Genomic DNA, 13,827 nt, shown 5'->3' on the forward strand with positions numbered 1-13,827 from the left:
TCCGGTTAGGTGCTGAGGCTGACATTGCTAAGAACGTGTACAAGGATCCTTGCACAGGCTCATGGGAAGAACGGAGGAAGTGATAGAGGTGTTAAGAGTAAAGTTACAGTAATGAAAGTAGCATCCAGAAGGATGCTGGTGTCAGCCACATCTGGTTAAAGCACTGCTTCTGGGAGAGAATTCTGCCCCGTAGTATTTAAACCTGGGGGAGCCGGTTACAGAATGGAGAGCTGCTGTCCTTTGAGCTTCTGTTCTCCTTACTGAAGGCCTAAAGATAAGCAGAAGATTCAAGTTCAAGGCCAAATGATCATATACTGAAAACTGAGAGCATAGTGCCTTTGCATCTTTGCTCACAGTTAAGCACATCTGTTGAAGTTACGTGGAGAAAGTGTTAGCATGGATACAGCATTGAGCTAAGGACTGTATGTGTGTTCACTTGTACAGTCACCTAGCTCCCAGGGAATACAACCATTACTGAGCCGCGAAGCCACCGAGGACAGGTGGCTGCAGAGCAAAAGTGAGTAGGCTTGCAGATCCACCTGTTCTCTTCTGTGCCTGGAAATGATTCTATCAAGGCTCAAGAGTCAGTGAGACGCACAGTTGCTACCTCATTAACAAAACCATAAAAGAGGCTGTCAGCTAGATCAAAACGGGAGGGACTCTTCTCCAGTGAGTAGGGCACCGTGGCCTGGTTTCCCATGTCACGATGCCCGGGAAGAGAATGGATCACCTGAAAAATGGCCCGTGCACCCAAGTCAGCTGAAGGGGGTTGTGGTGAGACCGACAAGGGCGGGTGAACCAACCCTTCGCCATGACTTAGCTAACCACAATGAAACCTTTCTGAAACTGGGCCCCTACTGCAATGCATATTTAACAGCCCATTCTGCCCTTCAAGCTATTGTTTGGTTCCATAGAGCTGTTACTGAGAAACTGAAATACCTCAGCTTTCTTGATTACATTGTCTAATTCTGCCTCTTAAAATCCTTTTTGGCCATCTGAGTACAATTATGGATCATCCGGAGCTCACCATGAGTCATGCGTTATGTATGACATGCTCTGGGCATACATGTAGACCTTCTTGCTAGCATTTGTGTCTTTAATTGACTTTTCAAAGTGTCTATGGGCAGTTCAGTGAGGTTACACATTCTCCACAGCCAAAGGGACTGCGACTTCTTACTGGTCCTCAAGAGATTGCGATACATATTTTAGACCCATCATTAATACAGCATTTGATATATTGAAGATGCCAATGAAAGTACCTATACGGCCTTCCCATTAAGGAGGTGGTGCTCCGCCTTTGAGTGCATCCTGACAGCAGTGTCAAAACTGGGGTTCTATATACCATTTAGATTTGACTTTGTTGAGGCAAATGTTGGGCTTTTAGGAACAATTGCTTGCAAAAGTCTGGTTTTATTTTTTTGGAGACAGGTCTCACTCTGTTTCCTAAGGTGCCCTGCTAACGATAACTTCTGACAGTCCCAGTTCAGTCTCCCTAGTGCTGGGGTTGTAGGTGTGAGCCTCCATACCTGACTAAAAAGCTTAGCTGTTGTTTGTATAGATAGCTTGAACTGTGACCCCTTTGTTGGTCAAAAGACTAAGACCATCAGAAAACTTAGATATTTGCATTACAATTCACAACAGTAGCAAAATTATACTTATGAATTAGCAACCAATAATTTTGTGGTTGGGGTCACCACATGAACTGCATTAAAGGTTAAGAACCACTAAGCCTAGGGGATCCCAACAGACTGGCTAGCAAACCCCTGGATGAGAAGGAAACAAAATAGTACTGGTAGGGCCTCGCATCCTGTTCCTCTGATCCCACCAGTTAGCTCATACCTAGGATCTCAGCACTCTAGAGGCTGAGGCAGGAGGATAACCTTGAGTTTGAGGTAAGACAAGGATATATAACAAGAGCCTGTCTCAGAAAAAAAAAAACACAACTCATTGAATGGCTCCTAAAAAGAAGTAGAATTTACAATTGAATGTAAATTTACAATTTACAATTCTTTTAGAAAAGCTAATAGGTAACATAGCAGAAATCTATCGTGAAAGCAAAAACTCAGAAATGTCATGATTAAATATACAGAAATACCAAGAAAAGGTGGAAGAAAGCAGCTTTTGACCCAAGGAACTTTTGGGCCTTTGTAAGTTTGTCTGACTGTAGCTAATAAAATGCCCACATTATTATCAAATTTAACTGTGGGAGGATCTGCTAATCCCAGAACTTCACAAGAAAGGAAGCCGCCCAGTCAATATTGTACAGAGAGGGGTAGGAGGGATAACAAAGGAAAGCACAGGAAAAGCATGGAGTCTAGTAAGAAAGAAATTTAAAAAAAAAAACCTCTATTTCAGTTGAAGATCTTATAATACAGAAAATACTAAACAAAAGAATCTCGTACACATAAAGAAAGAGGGGCCAACATAAAAATTGTGTATGTGTGCATTGATGTGTCTGAGCTGTGGCACACATTTAAGCCAGAGGATATCATTAGGTATTGGTCCTCCCATCTCCTTGCTTGACCCAGGGACCCTTGCTGTTTGCTGCTGTGTGCGGCAGGCTACCTGACTCTCAAGCTTTGGGATTCTGTCTCCATTTCTCATCTTGCCACAGGAGTGTAGGAATTATATATCCAGCTTTATGTGGGTTCTGGGATCCAAACTCAGGCCTTCAGCTTGAACAGCAGGCAGTTTACTCACTGAGCCTTCTCCACCCTCCACTGTCCCCTCTGGTCCAACAATAAGAAAATCCATGTAAAAATAAAACAGTTCTGTTGATAATAGCAAAAAGAATAAAATATTTTTAAAATAAATGTACCAACAGCCAGGGCTGGTAGCACGTGCCTTTAATCTCTGCTACTTGGGAGACTGAGGCAGGAGGATTCCAAATTTAATGTCAGTCTTGGCAATTTAGTGAGACCCTCTCTCAAATCAAACGGAGAGGAGGATGAGCCCAGAGCCCTTGCCTAGCATTCATGGGAATCCATAAGGTTAATCCGCAGGAGAGACAGGACAAAGGAGGAAGAAGGAGAGAGGAGGGACAGGAAGGAGGGAGGAAGAAGGACAGGAACAGAAGAGCATATCATGAGCTGTTAAAACTATACAGCAGTGTGGAAAGAAAATCTTAGTTGATGAAAATATCATTTTCACTGGTTGAAAGACCTGATGTTGAACTGGGTGGTGGTGGCACACACGTTTAATCCCAGCATTCAGGGAGGCAGAGGCAGGCAGATCTCTGTGAATTTGAGGTCAGCCTGGACTACAGAGTGAGTTCCAGGACAGCCGGAGATACACAAATAATCCCTGTCTTGAAAAATAAAAAATAAAAAAGACTTGGTGTTATAATGACAATAGGTCCTGAAGTTTGTCTATATATCAAGATGTCAGCATTTTTGAAGAAGTTGATAAACAACTGTTCTTAAAATTCACAGTGAAATATTAGAGACAAAGAAGAGCCAAATCTTGAGGGGGGGAGAGGGAGGGAGAGCATACTCATGGAAGTTGGAGAGTCACACATGATCATTTTGAGACGGGCTATTTTGATGGGTGAAGAATGGAGAAGGCAGACATATTGCACTTTCTGAGGTCTGTCTTCAGAACTGTGGATGGCCACAACCAAGCCACACAAGAACAACTGTCAGGGATTCTCATGAACTTCTGGTGGCCTTGTGAACTAACCATTTTGGAAAGCAGTTTGAACATTCCTCACAATGTGAAACTTACACCTATTGTACAAAATGTAGAGCTCAATAAATATCAATAAAAAATGAGAAAAAAGAAAAAGTATGAGCCACTACTACCTGGATCTGTTTCTGCATTGATCTTGTGTAGCCCAGGGTGGCCTTGAACTTACAGAGATCCATCTTTCTCTGTCTCCCAAATCCTGGGATTAAAGGTGACACTACTGTCTAGCCTCTAGTGGCTTAGTTTTACCTTATGGTCTTTAGGCAAGCTTTATTTATTAAAACATAAATAAAATATGACTATAGTTTAAGGCTGTCTCCTCTTAAAAGGGCCAAGAATTTGGGGCTGCAGAGATGGTTTGGTGGTTAAGAGCGCTTGCAGAGGGCTGGGGTTAGTTTAGAGTGCTAGTTGCAAGCTGTTATGGATAATGATCAGGAAAAAAGCTAAACAAAGAAGATTAGATTCAGCGATCTTATTTTGAAAAGAAAAAAAGGAAATGCTGTAGGATAATACTCTTGTACACTGTAAAGATTTGTCACTCAGTTTAATTAAACACTTATTGGCCAGTAGCCAGGCAGGAAGTATAGGTAGGGCAACCATGCTAAGAATTTTGGGAAGAGGAAAGACAGTCATCAGCCAGATGCAGAGGAAGCAAGATAAGAATGGCCTCACTGAGAAAAAGTACCAAGCCACATGGCTGAACATAGACAAGAATTATGGATTGATTTAAGTTGTAAGAGCTAGTTAGTAATAAGCCTGAGCTAACAGACCAAACAGTTTATAATTAATATAAGCCACTGTGATTTTCTTTGGACTTCACGACTGTAGGACCCGGCAGGACAGAAACTTCAGTTTACAGGGAGGTACAGAGAACCTAACTATAATTTTTCTCTTTATAAGCCATTCCTATTTGGCAAGATAATTTAGAAAATTTTCTAAATTTCAAGATTTTAGTCAAGAGGCCAGCTAGTAGTTTGCCTCTTCCAGTCTACTTGTCCTGATGGCCTTGGGGGTGAATGTGCTACAAACATCTGGTGTCTCTAGGCAGCGTCCTTTAGCTGTTTGTCTCGTTGCTGTAATAAAACACATGCCAAGAGCAACGTAAGGAAGACTCACACTTCCAGGAGATAAAGAGCATTGTGTGGGGGAACATGGGTATCACAACTTGGGGTGACCGGCCAGATTGTATCCGGGTCACAAAACAGAGATGAACACTGCCCTTTCTCCTTGTTTTTCATTCCAAGACATTCCAGGGGATGTTGCCACCCAGTTAGGGTGGGACCTTTCCACCTCTATTAACCTAATCTAGGAAATTCTTCACCCCCATGCCCTGAGGTTTGTTCCTATGGTTATAATAGATCTGGGTGTGTTAACAAGATTAACCATCATGTAGATTTTTTTATAGATGATTACAGCCAATCAAGTTAATGGAGAGATGCTGCATCCTTGCACACGCCTCCAGGTGTTGACCTGACTGGACCCTTGAAAGAATTGAAGAAATGACAGACACATTTGCAGAAGCTGGGATCACATAGTCTGGGCCTCTCTCATGGAAAAGACTGCAGAACTCTGGAAGTTGGAAGCTCAGCATGTTTATTGTATACCGTTAAACAGAGAGACGGGTTTATTGTATTCAGCTGAATGGGGACAGGGTTTGTAGTACACAGCTGAGCAAGGACACTGGCTTAGCTAATTGTAGCAGGAGCAGTCTATAGGGGAGCAGTCTTCAGGCCATAAATATCCAGGAGGACACAGCTCCAGTGGACACTTTCTGCACATTGTCATTGGAACTTGAGAGAGGAGGAATGGTTTTCCCACTCCCATGGTGGATCTAAGGTATTGGGCTCCTTAATATGGCTGTGCCCATATCAAACAAACACACATCCACTCAAGGCTTCATTCACTCACTACAGAGATATGAAAAGATAACACTCAAGTCTGGCAAGAATGTGGAGAGATAGACACCGCCACACATATTACCGAGAGGAAAACCATGCCTCTCTGGAGAGCAATTGGGTACTTGGCATGAAGTGTACTTTTGAAGAATCTTAGGCTCATATACCAAGAAGTTCCATTTCTGTTTAGGTCTATTTGAAGTTTGTAAATGTAGATAAAGATATACGTACGAAGAAGCTTAATCTATCTTTTTTTTTTCCGTGATCAAAAATGTTGAAGTACCATTCAGCTGTAGGGAAATGTTCAATAAATTATGTTATAGTTCCAGGTGGACCATTAAGCAGGAAAAAAAAAACCCTTCCAGGTGAGTTCCCAGCGTTATATCTCCTAGGGAGTCATAGCCACGGGGCTGGCCGGGCACGGGGGCACGCATGCGCGAGTTGGGGCGGGGCCTTGGGCGACTCTACCGGAGCCGAAGCCACGCCCATTTAAGTCACCGACACGTGACCCAGCGAACCCGGCTCTGACTATTGCGCTGCCCAGCCGGGAGGCCAAGCCTCCAGGCTCCTGCGGTGCAGCCTCGGTGACCCGGAGCCCCGCGGTGCGCCCGCCGAGCTAGCGTGACCCCGGCCGTGGCGAGGCGTGCGGGGAGGAGCCGCCCCGTGGCGGGACGCTCAGTCGGGGTGCGAGGGAAGTGAGTGGGGGCAGCGGCGCTCTGGGCCGTGGCGGGGGCGGGGGCGGGGGCGGGACCCGGACCGGGTCGCGGGCGGGCTGGGGCCACGCACACCCTGCTGGCCCGCAGGTTCGCCGAGAGCCCGGGTCGGTTCGGAAAGCCTCCCGCTGCACTTGCACTCTGGGGATTTGGAACGGCTCCAGAAAGCGCCACCTGAGCTTGTTTTCCGAGCACCTGCGGCCGAGTTCGCGCGTGGGTGTTTAGGGCGGGGGGGGGGGGGCTGTGGGGGGGAGTTCAACTTTGGTGAGAAGATGAAGTTGAGAACATTCAGGATTTTAGTTGTAGAGATGACCGTACATTAGGTGAAGAAAGGTGATTGTGCGTTTTACAAATCGAGGTTACATCTGTATCCCTTAGGAATAGTCAGAGCCACTATTATTATTGGTTTGTTGGGTTTTTTTTTTGAGACTGGTTAGGCTGGCCTCCCCTCCTTGTTTAGGGTGATCTTGAACCCTCTGCCTCCCTACTGCTGTTGGTACAGGCTAGCGTCACCAGGCCCAGTGTTATTATTTTTGAATTGTTCCGTTATTCCTATGCTAGATATTTGTTTTGGAAGCTTTATTTTCTAAATCATTGCACGCTAGATCTCATATAAAATATTTAAAGGCAGACTCACTTGTTTTTGGAAAATAAATATTAAACGATGTTTTATTTGAGCATATTATGTACTTGGCACTGTCGTGGGTGCTTTGGTTAGAAAAGAGCTGTGTGGACGAGGTGCCTACTTCTTTGTGGGGTAAGAGGGAATCTTGGTCACCCGCACTGGGACTGCACACGGTGCTGCCGCTGTAGAAATGAGTATGAAAGATTCTCAAAAGACCTAACATACTACCTCACCGTGCAACTTCTATACCCAAAGGTCTAAGCCCCCACCACAGAGACGCATGCACAGTTGTGCGTACTGCTGCATTATACAAGAAATGGAGCCATCCTAGATGTTTGTCACTAGATCGATGGATTTTAAAAGTTGGTACATGTATACAGTAGAATTGTACTTTGTCATAACGTACATGACATTTGTAGGAAAAGTGGATAGAACTAGAAATAAGCGTTAAGTGAAATAAACCAAACTGAGACAAATGTTGGGTTTCTCTCTTGTGGATCGTGAACCGTTAAATGTTAATTAGTTAACAAATTTAAATTAGATTGTTCTTTGCCAATAGGTGTACACAATGCATTCTGACTGCTCTTGTCCCTGACTGTTTCTTGACTCCCACCCCCTCGACCCACTGGCAACCCCCCCTTCCCTACAAGACTCCCACCCTCATGTCTTTTTGTTTTATGTTCCCTGAGAGTTTAACCAGGACCTTCTATGTGGCCATAGATTGAGAAGGATTCATTTGAGCCTAGTGGCTCAGTGGTGGATGCACAACTGAACAGTGTCCCCCTTTCCAGAATCTACCATTGGCCAATAGTTCAGAAGTAAGGAGCTGGCCCAAGAGCAGCTCCCTGACCCTTGGTTTGACAGGACCTGTCTTATGCTGCCGGGACTGCAGGGACTGTGTAGTATCTAGAGGGTGGAATTTCAGAACACCTCCCTCTGCCTGCTGCCTTTTGAATTCTCTTTGTTCCCTGTCCAACAGTTGTTCCTTAAGCCGCAGAAGGGATGGTATCAGCATCTTGTTTAGGGCTGATTCCTCAGCTCGCCTTATCCTCAGCGTCTTGAGTAGCTGTGAGACTGCATTCACCACTACTCACGGCAAAGAGAGGTTTCTCTAGGGCTGAGAGTACCATTTGTCTATAATTATGAACATAGATATTTAGAAGGGCAGCTTGACATTTTTTTCAATTAAGCTAAAACAACAGTGGTTAGTTTTGTTGTCAGGGTTTCTGTCCTGCCTGGTTCCCTCAGTTGTTAAGTCCCAAAGAAATCACACAGAGGTCTACATTAATGATAAACTGATTGGTCCATTAGCTCAGGCTTCTTATTAACTCATAACTTATATTAGCCCATTATTCTTATCTATGTTAGCCACTGCTAAAAGCCTCATAAACAGACTAAGTTACCCAACTGTCACACACATGCAGAAGGCCTAGGATGGTCCTAGGCAGCCTCTTAATGTTGGAATGTTGGTTCAGAATCCCTGAGCTCCCACAAACTCAGGTCTGCTGTCTCTGCAAGGGGAGGAACTTGGTTCTGCCTCAACTTGATGTGCCATGCTCTCTGGAGGCCCATGGGAGGCCTGCCCCTTTCTGAATGGTGACAGTGGAGGAGGGTAGAGAGGAAGCAGAAGGGGGAAAGGTAGGATAGGGAGGAAGGGGAGCTGTGATTGTGATATAAATGAAGAGTGAGAGAAAAGCTACAGAACTGGCAAGAGATTGATGTAAATTGGAGGAAAATGGTTTTCGTTTCAATATGGCATTTTGCTTCTTTGTAAGAGTCATGCTTTTGTAATATAGAACTATGAAACTTCAGGATAATTTGTTATTTATTCTTATTTGTATAAGTAGTGGCTTATTCAGCAAGTACCTTATTCAGCAAGGCAGTCACATCTTCTTTTGTGGCTGGATCATGACTGCATTTTCTTCCCAGAATTCTCCTGTTCTCATTGACCGGCCTCTTCTTCCTGTCTGGTTGTCCTGCCTATACTTCCTGCCTGACTACTAGCCAATCAGCGTTTATTTAAAATATAATTGACAGACTACAGACAATTGTCCCACACCACAGTTTCCCTCCAAAGACCTATGACCTCTCCAGGCATGGATTTTGGACAGGTTTTTCAGTACTGGGCATGGATTTCGTCCATGGAGCTGTCCATAAATCCAGTCATAGAGAGATTGGTTATCTCTATAACAGTTGTGCCAATATTACACTGGTGGGTACCTCTTGCCTGGCAGGTTGTGGTTAGAGTTCATAGAGTTTCAGTTAGGTAAGCCTTGTCTCTTCTCCCCAGCAACCTTCATGGCACCACCTGACACTAAAAGCTAGCCAGCTGGGAGGACGTTTCTGGGTCAGGTCCAGCTTGATGTCTTTGTATCTTGGAACCAAGAGGCATGGAATCTTCAGCAGTAGACTCTTGTCATTGAATTCTGGTGGACAACCAATAAATGCTTTGGGGGCCTCTGGGGCTCCTCTGACCAACAATTCCTATGGAAGTGTGGTTTGAATGAGAATGGCCCTGACTGGTTCATATATGTGAATGTTTGGTCCCCAATTGATAAGACTGCTTGGGAAGGATTAGGGAGTGTGGCCGTGTGGGAGAAGAGGTGTCACTGGGGATGGGATTTGAGGAGGTTTCGAAAGCCCATGCCGTTCCCAGCTAGCTCTCTTTCTGCCTGTGGATCGGATATTAGCTCTCAGCTACTGCTCCAGTGCTATGCCTACTTGCTTACTGCCATACCCCCCCCCCCCCCCCCCCCGCCGTGATGGGCATGGATTCTACCCTCTAGAACTGCAGGAAAGTCTTTTAGAAGTTTTCTTAGCCATGGTGTCTTTTCCACAACAATGGAAAAGTAACCAAGATAGGAGGTGCCCCACACCTGGCACTGAGATTTTTCCTCAATAATTTATTGCCTCTAGGGCAGCATTAGCTAGTCTTGCAAGTTACCTGCCTTTGAAACTTTGATATTTTTCAGTTGGGCTTCCATATAGCTTTGAGACACCCTTTGGCTGACCCTCCCCTTCCCTCATCTACCCCACTGTCCTAGCTTAAACCTTTCTGGCCCAGTATTCCTTCGTCTCTTCTATATGTTGAGTAGCCCGTGAAACTCTCTCCTCCCTTGATGTCTCCCTATTCCCAGTGTCCCCTTTCCGGCTTTCTGGCATCCACCGATATTCCAAGTTAAACACACAAAACTGAAGAGCTGAAACGCGGGTTCTGGATCTAAATTCTTATATCTGTGCTAGGAGGTGGGGATATGGGGGTCATGAAATTAGGAAGGAGACCAAGAGAAGGGAAAAGCTCAGGAGATGGGAAGAAAGCAATAGAATATGTGTGACCTGAAGCTGGAGAGAGAGATGGTTCAGTGCTTAAGAACACTGATTGCTCTTCCAAAGAACCTGGGTTTGATTCTTACACCCACAGAACAGCTCACACCTGTCAATAACTCCAAATCTAGGGCCCTCTTTGGGTCTTTGCAGGCACTGTGTGCATGTAGTGCACAAATATGCATGCAGGCAAAACATTCTTGTACTACACACACACATACATACATATATATTTATACACATACCACACAACTATATAGTATAGACACACACATATGCACCATACATCACACACACACACATATTACACATGACATGAAGGCAGAAGGGGGTTATTTCCAGAGGGAAGGGGGTCAGAGATCGGTGAGGAGAGTGGGGAGATTCAGCTAGACAAACTGGAAAAAAAATATCATGATGAAGTCATGACCGAATGCTAGTTATAAGTGAATCTAAAAATTACCTTGGAATAAACAACAGGAACACCAAAGATTTGTAAATAAATATTGCTGAAATAAAAAAAAGGAATCAGACCATAAGTTTTTATGAGCTATAAAGAGGTATTTAGATTTTCAGTCTTTACATTATGTTTTCGGATAGCATATAGTCTGGCCAGCTCTGTTTTCTTGGAATTTTGGTTTCCTCGCCTCAGATCTTTTGTGTTTTCATGCAAACCATGACAAGACAGCTTTCAGTACAACCACATTTTGAATGAGGCCTTGGGGGTTTTACCCCCATCAATAGGGTTTGAAGTGAGGTGGGGATTTAGGCTGGGAAGGTGAAGCGAGTCTGTTGGGATGGCTGTGATTGGCAGAGGAGATACTCCTGTGCTTTCTGTTTCGTCATCTCCAAATTATCCCAGGTAATATTGTCCCTAAAAATGGGGAATGGAGACGCTATCAGTGGGTAGATTCCTTCTCACAGACTTGGATTTCCAGTTCCTGGGATGGCACGTAACTTTGCCCTGTTTAAAAACACGCAGGCTGTTTGATGCGTGAGGACCATGGTGAAGCTGATTCACACACTGGCAGATCATGGTGATGACGTCAGTTGCTGTGCCTTCTCGCCTTCTCTCTTGGCTACCTGCTCCTTGGACAAGACCATCCGCCTGTACTCCCTAAGTGACTTTGCAGAGCTGCCACACTCCCCGCTGAAGTTTCACACCTATGCTGTCCACTGCTGCTGTTTCTCGCCCTCGGGACACATTTTGGCATCATGTTCAACAGACGGTACCACGGTGCTGTGGGGTGCGCACAGCGGACAGCCCCTGGCAGTGATGGAGCAGCCCGGTGGCAGCCCTGTGCGCGTTTGCTGCTTCTCCCCGGACTCCGCATACCTGGCATCGGGGGCCGCTGATGGATCTGTTGTTTTGTGGAATGCACAGTCATACAAATTATATAGGTATGGCTGTTTCAACCCTGCCTGGCTTGACCCCTGTTAAAATTAAATTTTACTTTTTATTGTGGTAAAATGGACACAGAGTTGACCATTTTAGTTGAAACTATTAAATGTACTAGAAATCATGGCCTTTATGTTAATAAAAGTCATCTAACGCTCTTCCTGCTTGGTGTCTGCGGAGCAGGAAGGCCAGGTGGCCAAAGAAGATCGCGCCTTCGTGGTCTCAGCTGAAGAAGGTGATGCTTTTAAGTGGTGGTGGAGGGTTACCTAGGTTTAACCAGGCAGCTCAGATGAATGCAGGCTCTCTGATTTCTAGAAGTGGGTGCCTGCGGTTAGCTAGCCAGGTTCGTGATTTCCACCTCTGCGGCACAGCTTCCTTCCTGCACGTGACTACTTCTGCACTAATTGCAGAATCCTTGCCGGTTTGTTTTCCTACCTGAGGAACCATGTTGCCTGGACAGCGCCTTTGCCCTCTCTTCCCAGGAGAATTCCTGTTCACCACATGTGTTTTGTTTTTTCCATGAAGAGTTAGTTGGTTTGAAGATGAGGCACACGGCCTTATTATTATCTGAAGGATTTTAATACAGAAAGAAATTGAACGTGCTTTTTATTATAATAGCGTGTCTTTCTAGTAAAAGGCATCCTGTATATTTTAAATATGGCCATTGTTACTCTTGGTTGGTTTTTTTTTTTTTTTTTTTTTGCTTTTTTATGTTTTGGGGTCTTAACGTGCTCCTGTTGACCTGCTAGAGACATGAGGATTGGATTGTAGCGACTCAGATCCTCATGAGCTGGTTTCAGCTGATATGTTTCCGTGCCCCCTGTACTCCGTCAAGAATTTTGGAGTATGGCATCTGATGCTTTATTTTGTAGGCATCAGTCATGCAGTCAGTTCTGTCACAGGCAGCAGTCCTTCCAAAGGGGACTGTAACATAAAGAACCTCACCTTCTCCTGCTTGGCTTTGTTTCAGGTGTGGCAGTGTCAAGGATGGCTCCCTGGTGGCCTGCGCGTTCTCTCCTGACGGAAGCCTCCTTGTCACCGGCTCCTCGGGTGGGGACTTAACAGTGTGGGATGACCGCATGAGGTGTCTGCACAGTGAGAAAGCTCATGACCTCGGAATTACCTGCTGTGACTTCGCCCCACAGCCCCTTTCTGGTTGGTTAGCCCACCCTCTTCAGCACTAGATCCCTGTGTGTAACTCCTCTGACTTGGTCCTTTGCGGCTTCATTCTGTCGTTAGAATGGAGTGTCTGCCCATTCTATTACAGAATCATCCTTTTTCTCTCTTTAAATCAGAATGAACCATGAAGAGCTATTATATGGGGGGAAAAAGCCTTTTTTTTTTTGTCTGTATAAGACAATTCTGCTTGTTACAATAGATTCAGATTCTTTGAATATGGATTTTATTTCACAGACTTTAACTGTTGCCTTTACTGTCTTTTTTTAAAAAATTGAATTGGGATAAAAGTTGGAAATTTTTTTTCTTCTTTTTTTTTTTTTTTTTTTTGGTTTTTGAGACAAGGTTTCTTTGTGTATCTTTGGCTGTACTAGAACTAGCTCTGTAGACCAGGCTGTCCTCGAACTCACAGAGAGCCTCCTGCTTCGGCCTCTGCCTCCTGAGTGCTGGGATTAAAGGTGTGCACCACCATGCCTGGCTAAAAGGACTTTTTTTTTTTTAAAAAAACAGCAAATTCAGAATAAAGTTATAATCCTAAGTAATACCTATTTAGAAGAAATTCTGTAGCCATTTTAGTAGTAGCTTCATTGTCTCAAACAGTCATTGTTTACCTGGCGTAGCAGAATCAGAACTTTCTGGCTTAAATGTTTTACCAATTCTTTGTGTTTGTTTCTCTAATTTGCTGTTTTTAGGAGGAGAACAAGGCTTTCAGTTTTACCGATTGGCATCATGTGGTCAGGATTGTGAAATCAAACTCTGGTTTGTTTCCTTCACCCGTGCCTTAGGTATGTTCCCACCGTCTAAAACTGTTTGGGACGTATGTAAGTCTTTCATCTTTTTTTTTTTTTAACTTAAGATACTCTGGGTATTTTAAATGATGCTAAAAATCTGCTCTAAGAAACTTATTGAGTTGGCTGTTGTGGCACACACTTTAATCTGAGAATTTAGGAGATGGAGGCAGGAAGGTAAGTAGTACTTTGGTAACAGGCTCAGCTATGTAATATGGACAAGGCC

The 13,827-nt window shown here is 44.5% G+C and overlaps 1 protein-coding gene across 3 annotated transcripts in view; it reads left to right on the forward strand.

The window, feature by feature from the left end:
• The first annotated feature begins 6,091 nt into the window (after positions 1-6,091).
• Positions 6,092-13,827, forward strand: part of Wdsub1 (WD repeat, sterile alpha motif and U-box domain containing 1) — a 34,282-nt gene continuing 26,546 nt past the window's right edge. For 2 of the 3 annotated variants that reach the window (XM_038338001.2, XM_038338004.2), the window contains exons 1-4: positions 6,092-6,274; positions 11,221-11,639; positions 12,608-12,792; positions 13,506-13,598. In XM_038338001.2, the coding sequence (XP_038193929.1) occupies positions 11,242-11,639; positions 12,608-12,792; positions 13,506-13,598 (676 nt within the window). In that variant the 5' untranslated portion in view covers positions 6,092-6,274; positions 11,221-11,241. The remainder of the gene's footprint in view (positions 6,275-11,220; positions 11,640-12,607; positions 12,793-13,505; positions 13,599-13,827) is intronic. The other variant, XM_038338002.2, reaches the window with a different exon arrangement.

The sequence above is a fragment of the Arvicola amphibius genome, chromosome 7, assembly GCF_903992535.2.
Source record: "Arvicola amphibius chromosome 7, mArvAmp1.2, whole genome shotgun sequence".
NCBI lineage: Eukaryota > Metazoa > Chordata > Mammalia > Rodentia > Cricetidae > Arvicola > Arvicola amphibius.